At 55.2% G+C, this 22,611-nt stretch overlaps 1 protein-coding gene across 10 annotated transcripts in view; it reads left to right on the top strand.

Moving 5' to 3' along the window:
- The window catches only part of ACSS1 (acyl-CoA synthetase short chain family member 1), a 39,244-nt gene extending 22,042 nt beyond the window's left edge, over nt 1-17,202 (top strand). For 3 of the 10 annotated variants that reach the window (XM_001927113.7, XM_085003352.1, XM_085003353.1), the window contains 12 exons: nt 944-1,143; nt 3,246-3,421; nt 3,748-3,900; nt 7,103-7,250; nt 8,186-8,323; nt 10,717-10,809; nt 11,756-11,868; nt 12,009-12,135; nt 12,608-12,735; nt 12,834-12,897; nt 14,812-14,930; nt 15,551-17,202. In XM_001927113.7, coding sequence (XP_001927148.3) covers nt 944-1,143; nt 3,246-3,421; nt 3,748-3,900; nt 7,103-7,250; nt 8,186-8,323; nt 10,717-10,809; nt 11,756-11,868; nt 12,009-12,135; nt 12,608-12,735; nt 12,834-12,897; nt 14,812-14,930; nt 15,551-15,727 — 1,636 coding nt within the window. In that variant the 3' untranslated portion in view covers nt 15,728-17,202. Of the gene's footprint in view, nt 1-943; nt 1,144-3,245; nt 3,422-3,747; nt 3,901-7,102; nt 7,251-8,185; nt 8,324-10,716; nt 10,810-10,963; nt 11,090-11,755; nt 11,869-12,008; nt 12,136-12,607; nt 12,736-12,833; nt 12,898-14,811; nt 14,931-15,550 lie in introns of those variants that run through there. The other 7 variants (XM_085003355.1, XM_085003354.1, XM_085003356.1 and 4 more) reach the window with 4 other exon arrangements.
- The last annotated feature ends 5,409 nt before the right edge of the window (nt 17,203-22,611 follow it).

The raw sequence follows: 22,611 nt of genomic DNA, 5'->3' as shown, positions 1-22,611 counted from the left end.
CAGTGTGACATCCCCTTTCCCCTATATTCCTGTCTTGGCTACATGCAGAGATGCAGTTTTTTAGTAGGGTTCTGTATCATATAGACCTCCCCAGGCCAAGCGTTTTTCCTTTGTAGTGGCCTGAGGAAGTCTGTTTAGTTTCACAATATTCTGGTTGTTGCTTGGTTACTGGATTCTTCTCTCGAGTGGTCATTAGCTTGCAGCAGTCTCCCAAACTCCCTTAAGTTCCTTTTCTATCTTTAGTCTCCTAGTGGGATTTCTAAACTGACTATTTAGTTGTCCAGCTCCACCTCTATCATTACCGCCCAGTCCTGCCCCAGGGCTTTGGGCTGCCTGTTCCCCAAGTGACTATGGATTCGCAGAGTTGGGGGTCCCGTGCCCGGCAGTGCTTGTGCTAACCCAGAGAACCGGGGCCCCTCGGGGCAGACATGTCCGGAAGCCTCGGGGCTCGGATGACCCCAGTTTCTGAGAAGCCCTGCTCTCAGTGGACGCAGGAGAGGAGATTACCTCAGCAGTGTGGCCATGAATCTGTGTCAGCGCCAGCACACAGAGTTAGAACGTAGTCCTCTGAAAAGAGCCTTCCACGGGAGTTCCTGTCAGCAGTAACGAACCCAACTAATATCCATGAGGATGTAGGTTCGATCCCTGGCCTTGCTCATTGAGTTAAGGGTCCTGTGTTGCCGTGAGCTGTGGTGTAGGTTGGCAGCTGCAGCTCCAATTTGACCCCTAGTCTGGGAACTTCCATATGCTGCGGGTGTGGCCCTAAAAAGACCAAAAAAAAAAAAAAAAAAGAGAGAGACTTCCGTGCAACAAGTTTCAAATGGCGGCCCTGCCCCAGGCTGGCGGGGAGTCCACTGCCTGCAATTAGCAGAGTTATTCCACCCAAATTACTCTGCATTCTGACCTCCCTGCCCCCCTGTGGCCCTCCCTTCCTTGTGCCCAGGGAGCTGCTGGAGACCACATGCCGCCTGGCCAACACACTCAAAAGGCATGGAGTCTGCCGAGGGGACCGTGTGGCCATCTACATGCCCGTCTCTCCTATGGCCGTGGCTGCAATGCTGGCCTGCGCCAGGATCGGAGCCGTCCACACCGTCATCTTTGCTGGCTTCAGTGCGGGGTCCTTGGCTGGGAGGATCAATGATGGTGAGCACGTGGGCAGTGGGAGGGATGCAGAAACCTGGGGCCTCTGGCCTTTAGGCTTAGAGTGGCCACCCATTCCTGAAAGTCACCCGTGCAGATAACAATCACTTCCAGGGACACACATGGCTGAAGTCTCCCCATGAGCAGGTAGCCGCCCCATTAGTCTGTCCTACTCCAGGGTCCTGGTCCCCGGCCTGGCCTTTGACCCCTTGTCTTCCTTTTCCCTCCTGCTTTAGGCTGTGTGAGAAGCAGAGAGAGGGAGGCGTGGGAGGGTGGAGAACGGCTCTGGGAGGTGCTGTGGGGGCGGAATCGAAGGCTGAACAGGGTCCACGCCCTAACCCCCCGTAACCTGTGAATGTGTACCTTCCATGGCAGAAGGCCTCTGCAGATGCGATGGGACCTGAAATGGGGAGATGATGCAGGTTGGCCCCGTCTGTCCACCTGAGCCTTTACAGGCAGAGACCTTTCTCTGGTTGATGCAGAAGATGTGAGGCAGAGGGGAGGTCAGAGAGGTTCCGAGGGGGACAAGGACTTGACCTGCCTTTGCTGGCTTTGAGAATGAGGAGGTCGTGCACTGGGGGTATGGGTGGGTCTGAAAGCTCAGAACGACCCCTGAACGACAGTCAGAAAGGAATTGGGGCCCCAGTTGCACAGTCATAGGGAAGGAGTTCTGCCAGCACCCTGACCAGACTCCCCAAGACCCTCCAGGCCCGAGCCCTGCCCCCACACCTTGATGTTGGCTATAAGACTAAGCAGAGAACCCTGCCAGATTCACCCAGACTATAGACTGTGAGCAAAAAAATTGGTGTTCTGAGTCGCTGAATTTGTGGTAATTGACTGTGGGAGCAATTGAAAACAAATACAGATGCTGAGGCCTGTCAAGAACCAGGGGGTAAAAGGGAGGTTCCCTCCTCACCCCGCAACCCTGCCAATGACAGAGCATTGTGCTCGCCCTGCCTGTGCTACAGCTATGTTCTTGCCTCAGATCCGATGCCTGGCCTGGGGACCTCAGAGGGATGTGCCCCCTCCCCTAGCACCTCCTGGGGATGAGCGTGTGGCGCCTGGAGATTCCTGCCTCACGCAGATGGCCCCGGAAGTGAGGCCTGTGTCACAAAGGCCGGGATTCTGGCCCCAAGGATGTGTGGGGCCCGCTCTCCTCTCCAGGGGTCCTGAGCTTCCTCTGTCTCTCATCCCCTCAAGACGGGTCCCGTTTCACCTGATGGGCCTCCTCCCTTCCTGCCCTGGATAGTTCCTGCTTGGGGACGTGGGCCTGGACTCTCAGGAAGGCTTAGTTCATCTGACTTCATTTCCCCAGGGTGACCGATTGCCAAGGTCTGAGGAGTAGACAGGGTGTGTGGCTGGGGTCTGGCTTGCAGGGCTAATGACTCTGCCCTTAGCACCCCAAGCAGTCAGGGAGAAGAGAGGTTGCGAGTCTCTAAGAACTGTCAGACTGCAAAGGTTGGGGAGGTTGGCGCCTCACAGAGGTGCCCCAGGAGCTGGCCCTGAGATGAGAGTTCAAGTGCAGGCAGGTCACTGGGGAGGTGGCCCTGGGAAGCGCTGTGGGGAGTGAGGCTGGGAAGCTTCCTCAGTGGGTGCCCAGGGCTCAGACCACAGGGAAACCAGGGAAGGCACTGGGGCCCCTGGTCAGGTGACCCCCAAGGTCAGGCGATTTCCTGGGACTTCTGCCCCCAACCAGCCCTTGGTGCCAACATGGAACAGGTCCACCGGCAGCGTGGCTGTCAGTACAGGAGCTGCATGGTTGTGCCAGGCTCTTCCTTGGGCCACCTCAGCCCTGATCCCTCCAGTCATCCTGGGTTGGGGCTCGGTGGCGGGTAGTCCTGGAGGCCCTCACCCGGGAAGCCCCCAGCAGAGGGGAGGGATCAGAAGTCTGGAAGAGCTGGGGTGACATCTCCAGTTACCCCTCCCAGAACTGGCAAGAGTCTGTGGCTCTGCACTGAGCAGGAAGTTCGTGAAGCAGACAGAACCCTCCCTTTTGGGGTGGCCCCTGCTCAAGGACAGGCTTTCTCAATCACACCCAGCCGTCTGGGCTATAAAGGTCAGAGTCGGGAGGAGCTGACCGGAAGTGGTTGTGTTTGTCTCGATAGCCAAGTGCAAAGTGCTCATCACCTTCAACCAAGGACTCCGGGGAGGGCGCGTGGTGGAGCTGAAGAGGATCGTGGACGAAGCCGTGAAGCTCTGCCCCAGCATCCAGCATGTCCTGGTAGCTCACAGGACAGACAACAAGGTTCCCATGGGGAACCTGGACATCCCCCTCGAGCAGGTGGGTTCACCTCCCTGTGTGTAGTTGAGAAGAGGTTGTTATGGGATTAACTGAGTCTTGTCTGTGGTTCTCAGCCTGGTCCCCCAGCCATGCCTGGGGCTCCCCTGTGGTGTCTCATGGGCTTTCAGCCTGGTTGGGAAGATGGGATGCAGAGTCCCCAAACCTAGTGAAACACTCACCGCAGAGGCAGCGATTGGCCCCATCCTCTTACCGGGAACAGACCTGGGGTGGGGGGGACTAGAGACAGCAGCGGGAGCGGGATGGAGGGGAGGCCTGGTGGAGGGGGGGGAATGGTTCTGGACTGGCGTCTGTCTTCTCCCTCCCAGGAGATGGCCAAGGAGGAGCCCGTGTGCGCCCCGGAGAGCATGGGCAGCGAGGACACGCTCTTCCTGCTGTACACCTCGGGGAGCACCGGGAAGCCCAAGGGACTCGTCCACACCCAGGCAGGCTACCTGCTCTATGCCGCCCTGACACACCGGGTAAGGCCGCCCCTTGGGGCTTGAGCTCCCACTAGTGTCCACTTGTGTGTGCAGGGCAGGGCCTCGAATCCTGGCATAGTGCATTGGGGGTGGGTGGGAGGCACCCTTTCTGTCCTCCTGTGAAGGGCCTGGGTCCTGGCCCGCATCTGCCGAGGGTCTTTAGCCCATGTCATGCGTGTGCCGAGTCCCCCAGCCACCTGCCTGGCGTGCTGGAGCCCAGGCTCTGGCCTCCCCGGCCCTTCCCCCACACAATTTTGTATGTTACTATTATTTGTTAAAATGCTTTCTTCCACTTAAGAGACTTTTTTGGCTGATTATAAAAGAAAGTAGAACATTTTCCTGGGTTCCTAAAAGTGCTGTGACCTCTAGGCTTGCTTCATTGAGGCCACATTTTGAAAGGAAGAGTTTTGAGATGATATGCTTTTATGAGGAGACTTAAATTTAGCACATGGAAATTGCATTACAGGGGATTATCCTTTAAGGATTACAAAGCAAATGATCTGGCACGGTTTTTATTCCAGTGAATGCACTTAAAAATCAGCACTCGTTTAAATGCGGGGGCAGAGAGTTCCCGTTGTGGCTCAACAGGTTACAAACCCAACTAATATCCATGAAGATGTGGGTTCGATCCCTGACCTTTCTTATTGGTGTCCAGCGTTGCTGTGGCTGTGGTATAGGCTGGCAGCTGCAGCTCCGATTCAACCCCTAGCCTGGGAACTTCTATATGTTGCAGGTATGGCCCTAAAAATAAAAAATGAAATTGTTAAAAAAATAAATGTGGGTGGTCAGTTATCATGCATCCCCGGTGTCCTTGGGGAGTGGCTGACATGTCCCAGTGACTCTCTCTGGCCAAAGGCAGAACTCGGCCCAGCTGGTGCCAGCAGCGGGGAGCTACCTGGCCAGGTAATCAGGAATTTCAAACCCATCCAAGCAGGGCTGGGGGCCGAGAACGCCCACAGTCTGGCCAAGGTTCAGGGCCAGGGTCCACTCAGTCACTGTGGTGGGGTGGGGGTGGGAGGTGGCTGACTGGATGGGCTCCAGTCACCTGGAGGCAGACCCCACAGATGAGCGCAGGAGGACAGATGAGGAGTGGGTGCTGGAAGCAGACACGTAGCCTGAGAGTGGCGGCTGCTCGAGAACAGTGCTGAGGGTGTGGACGTGAGGCAGAGGGACAGATGTGGTACAGAAGCAGGCCCAGCCTGATCCAAGTCCATGTTAAGGCAGTTGTCTCTGTCTGCTGGGTGACTGTGAGCAAGTCACAGGTCTGTTCTCATTTGAAAACACCTCTTTGTGGTTGTATTGCAAAGACTGACACATCCTGTAAGTCAAAACATTTGGAAAATGTAACTACTGAGACCTAACACCAGAAAAGCCAGAGTGTGGGTCAAATTGTTTCCATCAGTTTATAGCAAAATTAGCATTCAGGAAGCTGTAACATGGTGAATGACTCTTCAGCTTTTGTTTTCCAGTGTTACCAGGACACTGTTTACATGAGCAAAAGAAGTGGGAATATAGGGACAGGGCCATCTTGTGAGTGTCTCTTCAATATAGGGAGATTTTTTGTTTTGTTTTGTCTTTTTAGGGCCACACCCTCAGCATATGGAGGTTCTCAGGCTAGGGATTGAATCCGAGCTGTAACTGCCAACCACAGCCACAGCCATGCCAGACCCAAGCCACATCTGTGACCTATACCACAGCTCACGGCAACGCTGGATCCTTAACCCACTGAGCAAGGCTGGGGATTGAACCTGCATCCTCATGGATACTACTTGGGTTTGTTACTGCTGAGACACAACAGGAACTCCCCAGTGAGGGTTTTTGAAGCATCAGGAATGGAAACTTTCAGCCTTCTGTGCATGAGTGTGTGTGTGCACATGTCGTGTGTGTCTGTGAGCCTGCCCGAGCTGAAGCTATTTGGACTGCTGGTTTCTTTGGGTTTTCGGGGTGCGCAGGTGGGTAAAGGCGCCCTTTGGAGTGTGGCTGGCCCCAGGTACCTGTTCTCTTCCCAGGAGCATCAGGGAGAGAGCGCACCAGCCCCTGGAGAGACAGCTGTGTGGGTTCATGTTGTATAAAAATCCCGGCGGTTCCCAAACGCTGCGACGTCTTGTGTTACCCGTGTGGTGGAGGTGCAGTCTTCCTGGAAAGTCTCCTCCTCCCCCTTGGGTGGAGACTCCACAGGGCCTGGCTGACCTGAGACCACTGTGCTGTTTGGAAACTCCTGGAGAAACTCAGCAGGAGACTGGGCCACTGGCCCAGGGATTTAAAAAATTGCTATTGCAGAATAGAACACAGATACAGAAGGCCACCAAAATCAAATGTGTGGCTTATGAATTATTGGCAGGAAAACCCACTTTAGTCAAAAAACGGGATGTCACCGACCTCACACAGAACCCACTTCGTGGCCTGTGTGACCACAGCCTGTGCCCTGCCCCACGTCCTGACTTTGACGGTGCCCCTGCCCTGTTTTTCTTGCTCTGTCACTTAAATGTGCACCCTGAGACCCTGTAGCTTACTCCTGCCCGCTGACAGTTTTTGGCAAGGCTTTTAAGCCGTTCCAACCTGTGGGCTCTCTGCCATCCCTTCCATCTCCTTGTACATTGTCAGCTGCAGCGCCTGGCTGTGTGGCCCTCTGTTCTCAGTGTATCCTGCAAACGGGCAGGCGGACCCAGAATCGGCAGGAATAGGAGAAAACACCTGTATCTCTCCTCTGAGACTCTCAGAAGCTGATGATCCTAGCTGCATGTCTTAATATTTTTGGCTTTTGTTTTATGTGGTTTTTAAAGAATTAAAACAATTAGTGCATAACTTAATGCAGAAAGGTGCTCTTCTTTTAGACAAGACTAAACTAGATGGAGTTTCGTTGAGGGCACACGAGTGGCCACCACCTGTGTAGGGATGTGGACGTCTCAGCTCCCTGAAGGCCCTCATGCCCCCCACCCCCACCCCATCCCGGGATGAGCACTCGATGACCTTGCAGATAGGCTTGGCCTGGGCTCACACAGTGTACCCTCCGGGTCTGGCTCCCCTTGCCATCATCTGCAGGTATCTGGTGCTGCTGTTACCGGTAATCCCACCTTCTCTAATGTGGTTGCCAGGCCCTCCCTCCTCCTGTTCTCGGTGGCCATGGGAGTGGCTGGGCCTCCGTGACAGAACACCCCCTGTGACGTGGGGCCTCTGACAGCCTCTCCTCCTGTTTCTGCAGCTAGTGTTTGACTACCGGCCAGGCGACATCTTTGGCTGCATGGCCGACATCGGCTGGATCACAGGACACAGCTATGTGGTGTATGGGCCCCTCTGCAATGGAGCGACCAGCGTCCTTTTTGAGAGCACCCCAGTTTATCCTGATGCTGGTGAGGCCTGTGGGGGGTGCAGAGAGGGTGTGCTGGGCATGGCGGTGGGTTCCTGTGGCACAGCTTCCGGGCTGTGCAGTGACATCACATGAGCAATGGACGCCTCTGCAAGGCCACCCATCTAGTGTCCTCACCTCTGTGGCCACCTTCCTCAAAGCCCAGGCCAGTGGCCCGCCTCCTGGGTCCCCAGCCAAGGGCTCTCTGCTGCCTGCGCCTTCAGGCCACTTGGGCAGAGTGTGGTGTGTGGCCTGGAGCCACTGCCATAAAGTGAGGTCACCTGGCATCTTCCTCGCGTGCTTGTTGTTCCAACATGACTGAATGTTGGCAGCTCTGCTGAGGCTTTCGCCCAAGTGGTCCACAGTGCAGGCAGTTCCATGTCTGGAACCTTTGTCACCTCCCTTTGGTTCTCTTCAGCCTCCCTCGGGGGCCAGAGCTCCTGGGAGCACATGCAGCCTCCCTCGGGGGCCAGAGCGCATGGCTAGGGATCGAGAGCCTGTCTCAGGTGACCCCAGCCTCCCACGTCAGAGCGATAGCACGAGTTGGGGGTGGTGGGAAATGGGGTGTGTGTGTCCTGGGCAGTTGCCTTGCTCCAGGGGAAGCATTGGTCTCCACACCACATAAATGCAGCCGAATGCTAGTTCTGCATTAGGGCTGCTTCATGGGAACATCCCTTTGACACGATTCCTCACTGTGTCATGTGGGTCAGCACATGGGGTGTCAGCACATGGCTCAGTGCCCTGGACCAGGCAGAGCCTCCAGCACCCACGTGGGCTGTGCTGGGAGATGGCCGCCACAGGCAGCCCTGCCCATCACAGTGACGATGCCACAGGTGTTTGCATGTGTTCAGTGCACAGTAACGGGGGCTGATTCTGTGTGAGGTTGTTGGAGGTGCCGTGTGGCAGGTCTCACATTGATTGGAACATGGCTTCTCGTAGGTCGGTACTGGGAAACAGTGCAGAGGTTGAAGATCAACCAGTTCTATGGTGCCCCGACGGCCTTCCGGCTGCTACTCAAATACAGTGACTCCTGGGTGAAGAAGTACGACCGCTCCTCCCTGCGGACCCTGGGCTCAGGTGAGCCGATGCATGAGAGTGTGTGTGCCGTCAGAGCCAGGGCAGACTTCTTGAAGGCTGTGTCTGTGCTGTGTTCACACTATGCAGCTGCAGCCAGGAGAAAGCAGATGTCCCGCCTGGAAGCCCCTCCCTGGAGCCCACAGCTGCACAGGGTCTGGGGCTCAGTGTTGTCACCTTTTCTGTGCTCCTTCTTCATTATGAAAATACCAGCCTGGGAAGGTCAGGCCCGAGCCCTTTCCCTAGCAGCTGCAGGGGTTTCACCCCTGCTGTTCCCAGCTCTGTCATCAGTGCCACTCTGCCCTTGGCTGCTGTTCACACTGTGCCTGTTTCCAGGAGGGAGTTGCGAGATAAAGGTTATCTGCACTGGTAATTTTGATAGATGTCACCAAGTCACATGAAAGCCTTTCTGAAAGGTGACCTGGGTTACCTTGACTTGAGATGCTCCTGGGAGGTGGAAGGTTCCAGGCTTGTTCTCTGGCAGAGGAATGGGTGGCTAAGGAAGCAGGATGTAGATGACAAGAGGTACCCAGAATACTCTGCTGCCGGGGGAGTGGGCTCCCGTGGTCCTCGCTCCACATGGGCTGGGACCAGGCCACACCAGGGAGCCTCACAGGCCGGCAGGGCTCTGTTTCGCTCGCGGGCACCCCTGCCGCATAATCAGCACCAACAGTAGAGCCCTGCGGGGGTTTCCTGGGTCCCAGGTCCTGTCAAGGAGAATAATCAGTAACCATCTATAGCAAGAAGAGAAGAAAGTTTTATCCGAGCCAAGCTGAGGACTATGGTTCTGAGGAACTGCTCCAGGGAAGCAGGGTTTTCAGCAGTTTTATGTCTTATCAGGACAGAGAACATCAAACAAGCAGGGATACATTCCTTCAAGGTATCAAAAAAGACAGACCCAGCAGGCCAGGACAGCCTCGGCGCCTGGGAAGGGAGTCTTATCATCACAGGAGGACCAGCATTGATGTTCCGGGAAGGGAGGCGCTGCCTCTCTTCAAACACATTCTTTTTTTTTTTTTTTTTTTTTTTTAAGGGCCGCAACCGCGGTATATGGAGGTTCCCAGGCTAGGAGTCGAATTGGAGCTATAGCTGCCGGCCTACACCACAGCCACAGCAACGCTGGATCCTTAACCCATTGATCAAGGCCAGGGATGGAGCCCTTATCCTCATGGACGCTAGTCAGGTTTGTTAACCATTGAGCCATGACGGGAACTCCTCAAACACATTCTTTACTTCTGGTCAATGTGGCCGTTTCTTTAGTTATTGAAGCAGATGTCCAGTATGTGTTTGACTGACTCCACACAGGCCATTCTAGTTCACGTGACATCTCAGTTAAACAGTGTGTGATCCAGGATGACTCTGTCAGGGGCAGTGAACCATGCTGGCACCAGGCCCTCAAGCCTGGGCCAGTGCTGGTCCCCAACAGCAGCCACACAGGTGACCTGACCTGGGGCCACTGGGTCACTCTGCACAGCACCGCGAGGCTCTGCACGCTCACTTCACCCAGTTCTGCTGTCAGCAGAACCCAGGTCTCCCAGGACTGTTATCCAGGGTTTTTACTTCTTTGTGAAATTTTAACCTTCAATCTCACAAGTGCACACAGATGGATTCTTGCTGGCAAAAGAAAGAACTGGAATGTGGCCTTGCAGGCTGGCGTCCCCATGGGTGCTCCTGGCACAGACACAGCTCTTTGCTGAAATGTTTGCTTTAGGGGAGTGAGATCACGTTGTGCTATGAGCTGTGCTGTTGATATAACTCAGCGGTGCAGCTTCCCAAGTGGCTCTACCTTGTTGTGGAGCTCAAGATCCATGTAGCCAGATATCCTCAGCCCCCAGGGCTCGGCGTGCCCCGCAGAAGCCCCCCAGACCCCATGACCTTGCTCAACGTGGATTGAGGTGCCTGTTCTTGGCTGCCGTGGACTTGCGCTCCTGCAGCGTGTGCTGCCCTTGCTTGGCTTTGACCCCAGCTGCTCGCTTCCACGCTGTGTGGGGTCCCACTCTGCGAATGTGCCAAGATTCCCTGTCCATTGTGCTCCGTGGACAGTTTTTAGCTTTCGGCCGCGGGAACATCCTTGTCCATGTCCACTACTGGAGGGTGGGTTTCCGGGAGCCACACTCTCCAGGGGCAGGAGAATGTGTCGGCCCTAGTGGGCTCTGCCACCAGCCCTCGTCTCCTCCGCAGTCTTGCCAGCTTCTGGATTTCTGACCCTCTGATGGTGAAAATATATCTCATTGTAATTTGTGTTCTTCGGTGGCTATAAACGTGATGGTCTCACTGCTTTTTCCAGTCTCCTTTTGTGTCTTCCAGGAAAATTCCAGAGCTTGTTTCCTTTGTTAGATCTGCTCTTTTCAGTTTTAGCCTTGAGGTCTTATAACGCCTCTCTCCTGTGGTTTCAGTGGGAGAGCCAATCAACCACGAGGCCTGGGAGTGGCTGCATCAAGTGGTGGGGGACGGCCGGTGCACGCTGGTGGACACCTGGTGGCAGACAGGTGAGCAGATCCCCGAGGCCTGGGAGAGGGGCAAGGCTTCAGGCGTCTGGGCCCCGCACACGTGGTGAAAGCCGGGTGTCGGGGAGAGGAAGCTCGGGGGAGCGGCTGCTGCCCTGCGGCTGAGACGTGGGTGTGACAGTGTCCTCTCTTTAAGGTGGGGGCGCTGCCCACAGCCCTGGGTAGGGGCGGAGGGAGCGACACACCCCGCAGGTGCCCAGGCCTGGCCGGGAGCAGGTGCTCACGCAGGTCCACCTCCTCAGAAGGCCACCTTCTGAACCAGGTACAGCCCAGCGGGGTGGCCCTGCTGTGTACAGCACCTTGAGTCTAAATGTCAGTTAGTGGGTAAGGAGCTTTTCCTGCGCCTTTTTGTTTCGATTTGTCCCCTGGCTTCTGGAGTATCTGACTTATCAGGATTTGGGAGGCAAGAGACCACCGCTGATGTGATAAACTTGGCTGAGGTCTTGTCCTTCTCAAAGCCAGAAAATGAGGGAAGGTGGGATGTCCCCAGTGGTGCAGTCCTGACGCTCCTCGGACAGTCTCGGGGACAGTCTCTGAGGGTGAAGCCTCCAGGGAGGCTGAGGGAGTGCTGAGCCAGAGAAGCACGTGGGGACAGAATTCCTGGGCGTTCTCCTTGTTTGGTTTGGCGGGGTGGCCTGGCCCAGAAGCACTTCTTTCCCTGGCACAGGATGGAGAGGCGACAGCCGCCTGCTCTGGGGGCATGGCTTCCGGGGCCCAACGTTGCTCCAAGCTCCACTGTCACTTCCTCAGTGGAGGGAACCAGCACCCAAGCCTGGTTCCTCCTCAGACAAAGGTCCTTTAGTCACTGGGGGCAGGTTCCTGGCCTCAGACAGGCAGTTCCACCCTCCCACTCTGGGGGGCACCTGTGCAGTCTGGATGAAGGAGTTCCTGGCTCCTGGCCCCTGGCCCACCCACATTTCTTCTGCAGAAACGGGTGGCATCTGCATCTCTCCACGGCCCTCGGAGGAGGGGGCGAACATCCTGCCCTGCATGGCGATGAGGCCCCTGTTTGGCATTGTCCCTGTTCTCATGGACGAGAAGGTGAGCCTCCCCTGTTACCCGACATGCCCTGTTCTGCCGCCCCCTCCCTGCAGCCCCCTCCCCAACACGGCACCCACTGCAGGGTGTCCTTCTCCTGCTCTGCTCCTTCCTGTCACCCCCACTGTCTCCTGGCTCTGTAGGGGAAGGTCCTGGAAGGTGGAGATGTGTCCGGGGCTCTGTGCCTGTCCCAAGCCTGGCCAGGCATGGCCCGGACCATCTACGGAGACCACCAGCGGTTCATAGACGCCTACTTCAAGGCCTTCCCAGGTGAGCCTTTCCTGCCACTGCTGGACACCGTTTTAGGGTCTCAGGATCAGGTCCCAGGTCCCCATAGGGCCGCAAGTGAACCCCCCCCGCCTCCCTTCCCGGTGAGCCGGGAGTGGGCCCAGCTCGGCGACCTCCTTGGTGGAGCTGGATATGCCGCGGGCTCCGGTCCTCTCCAGGCCTCCCTTTTGGTGCTTTCCTGGCTTGTGTTATGTCGTCGGGTGGGAATTCATGTACACATTTGCTGTGGGAACCCACGCTTTTTGGTTGCAAGCATGTCAGTGCTGCCGGCTTTTGGGGAGGCTCGAGTTTCCAAGACTTGTGGGCCCCCCTACCCCTGCCATCTGGCAGCCCCTCTGCTCACAGCAGCCACGCAGTGCCTTGGCGGTGTCTTCCAGGGTGGGGGCGCTTCCCCCTGTAGGGCGGGGTCGCTGGTGGAAGGCGCGAGGTGGCGCTGAGTCCCCCTGTGGCACAGGTTACTACTTCACTGGGGACGGGGCGTACCGAACCGAAGAGGGCTACTATCAGATAACAGGGCGGATGGACGATGTCATCAACATCAGTGGCCACCGGCTGGGGACAGCAGAGATTGAGGATGCCATGGTGAGCTTGGCAGACCACTTGCCCGCACCTCTGTGGGGTCCCTGCCGGATGGGCCGAGTTGGTGTTTCAACTCCATGCTCTGCCTCTGTTGTGCACAGGCCGACCATCCCGCGGTGCCGGAGACTGCCGTCATCGGCTACCCCCATGACATCAAGGGAGAAGGTGCATGTCCTCGAAGACTCTCCCAGTGGCCAGGCTCCGTGGAGAGAAGCAGATCCAGAGGGGGGCAGGGTTTCTCGTGGGTCAGGCTCCTGGTTCACATGTCCTCTCAAGGGGGGATTGGGGAAGGCCCCACTCTGCCAGCCTGCAAGGACCCCCCCTCCCCAGCCACTGTGGCTTCTGTGGCCCTGCTGAGCTCAGGGAGCTCCCTCCTGTTCCCGGGGATTCTGGAGGTCCTGTCAGGGATGGCGTGTACCAGGTGCCCCTCGCTGCCCACATGTCCTGGCTGCGCCACAGCACCCAGTGCTTGGAAGCGACCTGACTTCCCTGAGACTTTGGAGGAGCCTGACCTTCCGGTCCTCCTGCACGGCCAGGGGGAGCAGAGCGAGTGATTGATCTGGTCCTTACAGGAGACATGCCTGGTTCCAAGGTCCTCTGGCTTCTAAGCTATGGGTCTGGGAAGGGGCAGGGCCACCTGGGTGTAGTAATGCCAGACATGTGGCAGCCATCCAGCCTGACCTGACCTGGGCTGGCCTGCTGTGACCAGACACTTTGACCCTTTGCTCCCCTGCTGGGCAGACTGACCTCTGCTGCCCGGCTGAGGCCTGGGAATTCTCCCTCCTGCTGTTAGGACACCCGGTGTCAGAGTGTGTCCCAGTGTTCCTGCTTCTCAGCTACGTCTGTGTGCCAGTCTTCCATTATTTATTTGCCTGTCTCCAAGCCAACATTTATTTAAGTGCTTAAAAAAGTATTTTCGGTCGCCAGAGGGAGGATGTGCCCATGAAGCTGCTGCCTTGTTAACAGGCCGGAATGGGGGCTGTTGGGTCAAGGGGCGAGATGGGGGTTGGTCCTTGCTTGTGTGTCTCCGGGGCCGCAGGCCACGTCACGCTCCCACCAGCAGCCCTTCCCTATATTCTAAGTGGCTCTGGTATTGCCTGCCAGGCTTTGGGAGAGAATTTGTATGTCGAGTATGGTGATGTGCATTTTCCTGATTTCTAACAAATTTGAGCATTTGTCCATTTGCAAAACATGAACAGCAGTACAAGCTGTTGGTACATATTTGTCCCCATGCCATCTGTTTGCCCTCGATCGGATGGGGGAGCCCCTGGGTCTCATGTGACTAGGACCCAGACCTGAGAGGGACCGAAGTCCTGCCCTGTGGTGCTGGAGGGGCCTGGCTAGAGGGGGCAGACAGACCAGTGGGGGGTCGACTGCGATGGGGTGTGTCCAGGATCGGACAGGTCCAGGATCATTAGGGAGGCTGCACGTGTGTGGAACTGGGTCGGAGAGGGGGACAGGGCAGGTCAGTGGGGAACAGGAGGACTGTCCACAGGAGTGCTAGGACAGGGACTGCTCATGGGGAGAGAACGGAACTCGGTGTATATGTGACTGCGTGTGGGTCAAGGAGACTCATGCTGGATGCCTGTGGAGGCCACTTCTATAGTCTTGGGAGGGCTGAAAACTACCCCTAGTGTTTATGCTACAGTGTCGGTTGACCAGTGTGGCCCAGTGGAACTGCCTTCTGCCACAGAGCCACTCTTCACCTGGGCTGCCCTGTGTCAGCCTCTGGCTCCATGTGGCTACCGTGACCAGGGAGCTGCATTTCCCACTTATGGGGCTTATGATTAAGCGGCCATGTGGCTGTGCCCGCCATGCTGGACACCTGCTCAGAGGCGAGAGTCAGTCTCCTACAGCCCACGTGGTGCAGGTGCAGTCTCAACTCCAGGGTCCCACACATGTGCTGCCCACTTCTACTGTGAGTGAAGACAGTAAAGCACCCTCAGGGCTGCAGCTAAAGGCACCTGCGGCCACACAGGTTGATTGAAACCCCTGGGATTCAGGGTGATTTGCGTGCAGCCTTCTGCCTTGGGAGATGGCTTGTGGCCGGACACCCCCAAACCTTTGTTCTCCCTCCAGCTGCGTTTGCCTTTATCGTGTTGAAAGATGGCACAGGGGACGTGGACGTGGTGGTGAAAGAGCTCCGGTCGGTGGTGGCTGACAAGATTGCCAAGTATGCGGTGCCCGACCAGGTTCTGGTGAGTGGATGCGCCCCAGGGGTCGCTGTGTCTCTGCTGTCCAGCCTCCTGCTTCCTGCCCTCAATGGGGCGGTGGCTAGAGCCAGGTGCTGCAGAGAACTGCGAGTGTAAACATGGGCCTGGGTGGGGTTGGCGCTCCTCAGCCTGTGTGGTTTCGGGAGGAACCGGGCTGCCTTTTCAGCCCCACTGGCTTTTCCCTTTTCTGTTAATGCCGGGCCACAGCTTTCCTCACCTGGGAGCCGCCCCTCTGAGACAGGGGTCCAGCTTGACCTGCGCCTGGTGACCAGAAGTCCCTGTGGGTGAACTGGACTCTTTCAAAGACAAGGCCCCCTGCTGTGCTTCTTAACATATTGGGTTGATGTTGGATGCCTGCAATTGGAAAATGTTAAATGCCAAATTTCAAACACCCAGCAAGACATTTTCCTTTTAGGCAGCTCTTGCTTCTGGTGTTAGAAAAAGTGGGGTGGCCACCAGGCAGCTGGTGCATGGGAGTCCCCATGGGGCGGGAGGATGTCCTCCCCTGGGTAGAGCCCCGCTTGTCTCAGCACGGCCGGCTTGTCTCTGGACGCGGCAGGGAGTCGGGAGGGCCCACCGCTCTAACGCTGCGCCTCCTTTGCCAGGTGGTGAAACGTCTGCCAAAAACTAGGTCTGGAAAAGTCATGCGGCGGCTCCTGAGGAAGATTGTCACTGGCCAAGCTCAGGACCTGGGGGACACCACCACCCTGGAGGACCCCAGCGTTATCTCGGAGATACTCAGTGCCTACCAGGAGTACAAGGACAAGAGAGGGGCTTTGTGACGATGCTGCCCAGGCCCCCACCAGCCCCAAATGGCTTGTTCTTGCCATCCCTACAGAACCTGCGCTGCCCTCATGCAAAGACCTGAGTTCCCGCCCACCCTCCACTTGTGAACCCACGACAGGTCCTCAGACAGGGAGAGCTTCCTCCCTCTTGCCCTGAATCTGCCACCTGGTGCAAAGTCACTGTCACCTCCATTCTCATGTCCTTTCCTGACAACACAGGTGACTGGGAACAAGAAGCGGGCATGCTTTTTCCAGTGTTTCTAGAAATGAAAGGCAAAAATTTTATTTTTATACTTTTATATTTTAGAAGAAAAATGGTGTAGACACACAGGTGCAATGTGTGGATTTATTTGTACACACTCTTTATAAGTTATGGCAAGTTCCTTTTTTGCCTCTACCTGTGGGGAGGTGTGGAGGGTTGGAGGGTCTGTTCTGGGTAGTTTGGCATATTTGAAATCTGAATTGGAAATGTTTGTACTGCTGTCTGAACTCAGCTATCTTGAAACCTTTCATGCCTGCAGCACCTGTTTTTGGTGCGTGTTTCTACTTCCCCTGGTTTCTGTGTAATGAACCCTAACTCCTAAAAGCAGCTGCGTTGTGGCACAGTGGAAATGAATCTGACTAGGATCCATGAAGATGTGGGTTCAATCCCTGTCCTTGCTTAGTGGGTCAGGAATCTGGCGTTGCCATGGGCTGTGGTGTAGGTTGCAGATGCGGCTTGGATCCCACCTTGCTGCGGCTGCGGCTTAGGCCAGCAGCTGTAGCTCAGATTTGACCCCTAGCCTGGGAACCTCCATATGCCATAGGTGTGGCTGTAAAAAGACAAAAATCAATCAATAAATAAAAGCAGCTGATGGGGAGGGCTCACCTTTCAGTCCTGAAGCGGCTCTGTTCGTGGATGGTTTCTGGGCTGTGGCCTGCATAGACTCCTCCCTCACCGCCTTGGACATTCAGTAGGTGGTCGGGGCGCTCCACACATGGGGCAGTTCAGGGAAGCGGGGACTCACTAATACTGCCCCAATGGGGTCCCCCAAACAGCCCTTCCTCCCTGCTTCAAGTCTCTCCCTTTTCAGATGTGCCTTAGGTCCTCTGGGCTTAGCAAGCCCACGCAGACCATTAGGTTGTTGAGTGCCTATTTATAGCAGGCATGCAAAGCCCACACATGCATGGCGGGGGGTGACCGGCCGAGCTGGGTCCTGGAGCACAGGAGGGTCCCAAACCGGCACCCCCTGGTGGGCGTGGCCTGCAGCTGGGCAGGTGTTTGCGGGGGGGACTTGGGTGGGCCTCTCAGGTGGCTGTGGCTATAGCACAGATTGGCAGCACTTGAAACAGAGAAGCTCGCACCTGTACCTGTTGTGGTTCGCTGGACTTTACGTTGTGGTTAGGAACGACTTGGCTCTAAAGTAGGGGACAGTGACCAAAGCCTCAATATGACTTGTAGGGCCATTCAAATAAAGCTTTTGTTTATTTTCTTTTTTTTTCTGTGATGTTTTTGATCAAATAATGCTATTTCTTATTGTTGGGTTTAATCATTGAGACAAAACCAGAAGGGGCCTATCCACTCAAAAGAGAACACTTAAAAAAATCAGTTTGTGGAGTTTCTGTTGTGGCTTAGTGGGTTAAGAACCTGACATGGTGTCTGTGAAGATGTGGGTTCGATCCCTGGCCTTGATCAGTGGGTTAAGGATCCAGTGTTGCTGTGGCTGTGGTGTAGGCTGGCAGCTGCAGCTCCGATTTGACCCCTAGCCTGGGAACGTCCATATGCCAAGGGTGTGGTCCTAAAAAAGAAAAAAAATCTGTTGTCCTGCCAGGAGGAAATACACTAAAGCATGCACCTGTCTTAGACTGTCATTTGGTAAACTTCCCTGACTTTAGGCCACTGTGCTGGCCTATCACTAGTCACAAGTGGCTAGTTAGATACAAGTTAAAAAGTAGAATAAAGTAAAATATTTAGTTTCCTGTGACCACAGCTAACTGCTTGGGTGACCCGCAGCTGGAGCTACCAGCTGGACCACAGGATGCGATGACCCCTAGCGGAGAGTGGAGGAAGCAGCCCCACCAGGCCACCCTCAGTCCAGGTGGGGGACACAGGGCTTCTGTGTCCCTCAGTGGGTGAGATGCAGGCTTTAAAGAATGCGCTGAATTGGTGCCAAGAGGTGGGATGAGAAATGTTCATGCAGAGCAGGACTGGGCTGTTCCAGGGACAGTGTCCGTCCCATCCTGAGCCCTGGGGGCACGGGGTTGGGGGTGGGGGGAGGATTCCAAAGGCATAGAAAAGTGCTCACAGGGGAAAGGCGGGGGTTTGCTCTTCCGTATGTATGCCTGGGGAGCAGAGCAGGGCTGCCCGTTACCAGAACAGTCTGGCCTGGGATAGGGTTACAGACAGATGCCTATGAAGTCAGCTTCCCAACCCCCGAATCTCTGTCCCTGAGGGGCTTGTGACCATGACTCCCAGCATCATAGTCCCTGGCCATGTGATGTATCAGGCAACCAAGAGAGTACAGGATGGGGTGATAAGCTGAGAGCAGGGCCTGCCTAGCACACAGGGGGATGTGTAGGCGCTGGAGACGCCCCGCTTGCCCCCCTCCACTTCCTGCTTCGGCCCTTTTGTGGAGACTGAAATGTCCTGACAAAGACTGACTGGGAGCCGCCACCGAAAAGCAGAGAGCAGAGCTGAGACATCTGGTGCTGTGGGAGTCACCCAGGGACCTGGCAGGACTTAGACTGTCCTGACGTGGCCACACTTTTATCTAAAGGGGAATCCCAAGGTGATCCAGGCACATGCCAGTCCTGGCACACCCATAGCAGCCGAGCTCATGAAGGAAAGGGAGTGTGAGCGCGCTCACACACTCTCTCTCGGCCTCCAGCCCCCACCACACCCCCCAGTGGACAGCACTGCGCTGAGTGGTGGGGAGGGGGGAGAGGAGGACCTGGACTCCTCAGCCATCACATCCTCCATCCTTGTGGCGCCTCCTGAGCTGACACTTTCTAAAATTTCTATTAATTTTTTTGGCCACACCTGTGGCATATGGAAGTTCCCATGGTGATGTACACCATGGCTGCAGCAACACCATGTCACAGCGGGGACTCCCTGAGCTGATACTTGCCCCCACTTGGCAGAGGAGGTGAGAAGGTGGCACAGCTGGATTTGGATGGAGCTTGTCTGACTCCACCCTTGACTCTCATGCTCAGACCCCTCCTGGGAGAGCCTGGGGGGACATCAACAGCACTTAAGCTTTAGAACATTTGAGGCAACTTCTTGTGAGCCGCTGAATGGGTGTCCTGATGGGAAAGCTGAAGCTAAATGCACGTCAGGAGGAAGCCTCCCCAAGAGACAGTGGTTTTGGGGGAGGGTGGAGAGTGGTGACTTCCATCTGAGTTACAGAGGCTTTACCTTTATCATTGCTTGGAAATTTTGCTGCTGTTTGAAAACAAGCAAACATATCCTTTCATATCCAGCAGCCTTTGGTTTTCACAGTATTATTTTTCATTGACTTGTTTTTATTTCTTCTGCTTGGGCTCTGCAAGGCTTCGTGGGTCTGTGGCTCGATGTCCACTTGAACCAGTTTTGGATATATCTCAACCATTCATTCTATCTTTAAATACAGCTTTTGTTATTCTCTTTTCTGAGGACAGGAATGTCCCTTATGTTGGAACTTCTCACATCCACCCTCTCTTCCTGCCTTGGTCACTGCCCTGAAAGCCAAACCTGAGGGATGGGGGGTGTGAGTCAGGGAAGGAGGGAAATTAAGCCATGGGCAGCCGCTGCCCAGCTCACAGGACTCATGAGGAATCCTACAAAGAACCAGCTGACCTCTCAGCTTCCTCCTCCAGACCTGCAGATGCACTTGGGAAAGTGGCTCCTGACCCTGGGTACATCTTCCTGGATCCCCATCACCATGCTGGGCTTGGCATTGTTCTCATGCAGGGGTTTTAGGTACTTGGTTCATCACTGCCCCCCTGTGAGGGGGTCTGTTACTTAACCTGCCATCACGTGAAGTCAGGCCTGATGCTCCTTAAATAGGAAAGAGTGAATCCCAGCATTTGCCTCAGTCATTTCCCACAGGCCACTGAGGACCTTTACATATTACTTTGTACCCTTTTGTTCCCTCACAAATAACAGAAGTATCCCCCCATCTCACTCCTTGTAGTGACTGCACCCATGCAAACCACTGAATTTAGGCATTTATACAACCACCATTAATGGACATCTAAGGTGAGTCCAATTTGTCTACATTGGAAGGAGAATGGAATGGACTTCACAGATCAGAAGGAATGCTGAGTGCTACAATTGTCTGTGTTCAAATTCACATGCTGAAATTCTTCCCCCTAAAGTGATGGTGTCAGCAGGTGACACCTTTGGGAGGTTAGAGTCTGTGAATCTAGACTATCAGCAATTTCTGGGTTTTGCAGTTGGCCAGGCCCTGGTGTCATTTTGGGGATCACTGATTCAGCCCAACACTAATGCTTTTCCTTCTAGTTCAATTTAAGAAAGTGATCTGGATAAAACTAGGCAACAGATTTTTAAAAAATATTTTTAGGGGATGAAATATTACATAGAAAGGTAAACAAAACATAAACATACAGCTTAACAAACAGACATAAAACAAACACCCAGGTAACTCGTCAAGGTCATGATAGGAAATCGCCTGCATGTTGGAAGCCAGGACAGCCCATTCCTCATCATAATCTGTATTCCCACTGGCAAACCATAGCTCCTCTGGGTCCCAAGCCCTCAGGGTCCTGCTTGAGTCCCCACAGTCCAGAGTTGCCCCAGACATTTCCTGCAGGCAGGCAGTCTTAAGTTCCTAGGCAAAGTGGTGCTGGTAGCGGGTAAGCCTCTTGGCCTCTAACCTTAGGGACATTGGACTCAGACTGCTGTCCTCCTACCCAAACTGGAATGTCTTCACAAAAATTTTTTTTTGGCCATGCCACAGCAGTGACAACGCCAGATCCCTAACCTGCTGAACCATCAGGAAACTTCTGTGTTTCTCATTTCCTCTCTAAGCAGTGATGCTCAGCTTTGGCTTTTTTAAGTGTCCGGGAGCTTTTAAAACTTCCCAAGCCCAAGCCACACCCCAGACCAATTACACTGGAATTTCTGGAAGGGGACACAGGTATCAGTAGATTTCAAAGCTTCCCAGATGATTCTAATGTGCAGCCGAGTTGAGAACCACTGTCTCAGTGTAAGCACTCTGGGGCAACACAAAGCACAGCACCTACCTGGGGCATTTATTTTCACTTTCATGTAGCACCTTTGAGTCCAGCTGCTGACACTGAAGGCCTCAGCACTTTGATGACGGCCTCTAATCACTAGGATGGTCCTCCTGGGACAGGTGACTTAAGAGCAAGCAACTGGGAAAGCAGCACAGCCGGAAGCAGGCCTCAGCCTGACTCAGGGAAGGGAGTGGATTCTGGGCACTTGGTACCATGCTTGGAGACATCACTGACCATCAAGACTAGGTGGGAAGCTACTGGCATCTAAGGGGTGGAGGCCAGGGATGCTGCTGAACATCCTGCAACACACAGGACAGCTCTTCCCTGCACCACTTTCCCCCAAGGACTCGTCTGTCCCAAACTGTCAGCAGTGCTGAAGATTAAGATACCCAGTCATATCAATCTTGGTGGTCCCATCCCCCTGCCAGTAACTGGATGGCAGCTAGGTTGGAGACAGGGTTGGGGCACTGGAAGGAAACAAAGCACAGCTAGCAAAGTGGGCCTGACCATGACACACACAGTTTTAGTAGACTAAACTGGGCTGGGCAACACAAATGTGGCAGAGCATGTCCTCTGAGACAGGACCACTGCTCTCAAGGGACTCTCCCGGTGACCGATCCTGACCCATCCCTGCCTAGGCAGTCTACAGCTAACTCCAGTCCCAGATCTCAGGAGGGCCCTTCCACGAGCCTTTTGAGGAGACTCACACGAGCCCTGGCGCATTCCTTTGCTGCAGCAAGTTCAATAAACCTCACTTATTATTTTCGTGTACAGGTATGTTCCTGGCTACAACAGGCTGAGTTCCATAATTGGCGCATGTGGAAAGTACCTTAGAAACAAGGAAGATATCCTGCCTATGACATCAGGGGAAGGATTTTCAGCAAATAAAGTGGATTCTGAGAGATAAAAAGTTTTGGCCAAGCAGAGCTGTTACAGAAAGCATTGCCACAAAGAGTAAGGTGGACAAAGCCAGGGAGGCATAGAATTATCAATAGCAAGCAATCCTGAGTGTCTGAATCCCGAGTTCAGGGCAGGAAGGGGCCAGATCCCGAAGAGTAGTGGCTGCTTTTCACAGGGACGCCTCATTCCCCCAGCCGGGGCAGGCAGTGAGGTGGGAGTCCAATGCTCTCCAGCATCCAGAAAGGCCGTGGCATGCTCGCCTGGGACGCCTTCCAGCGCAGCACAGAAGTCGACTCTCAGGGCTTCACTTGCAGCACCTTCTTTGGAGACGGTGTACAGTAATATGACCCGGTTTCCCTGCCGAGAAAGCCTCCTTCCGGTGTCTTCCCCGAATCCCACCCACCTTCAGCTCTGTCACTGCTGGACGCCCTCACAAGCCCGCTGGCCTCTTCGGCCAAGGGCTCATCAAACCCCACAGCTCTCCACGACGACCTGGATCTTCTCGGAGGAGCTCGGGGGCCCGTCGGGTGCACGGCCCTGGGCTCTGTCCACTTATTCCGGAGACAGCTCCGTCCACACGCGTACAAACTGTCGAACGTAGGCTTGACAGTCACAAAGGCGAACATGGGCGGCGGCCCTTTTCCCGTAACCCCATCGGTTCAGAAACAGCCCCCTAGTGGGGGCCACGTCCCTTCTGCCGGCGTGGGCACCGCGCCGCGGTCGGACAGGACGTGAAGGGCCGGGGTCGAGAACACTGCTGCCCT

The sequence above is a fragment of the Sus scrofa genome, chromosome 17 (genome assembly GCF_054392235.1).
Source record: "Sus scrofa isolate SSC_HxYL_T2T_F1_AM1 chromosome 17, Sscrofa_HxYL_maternal_Yorkshire_Landrace_v2.0, whole genome shotgun sequence".
Taxonomy (NCBI): domain Eukaryota; kingdom Metazoa; phylum Chordata; class Mammalia; order Artiodactyla; family Suidae; genus Sus; species Sus scrofa.
This window is presented reverse-complemented; position numbering and strand designations above follow the sequence as displayed.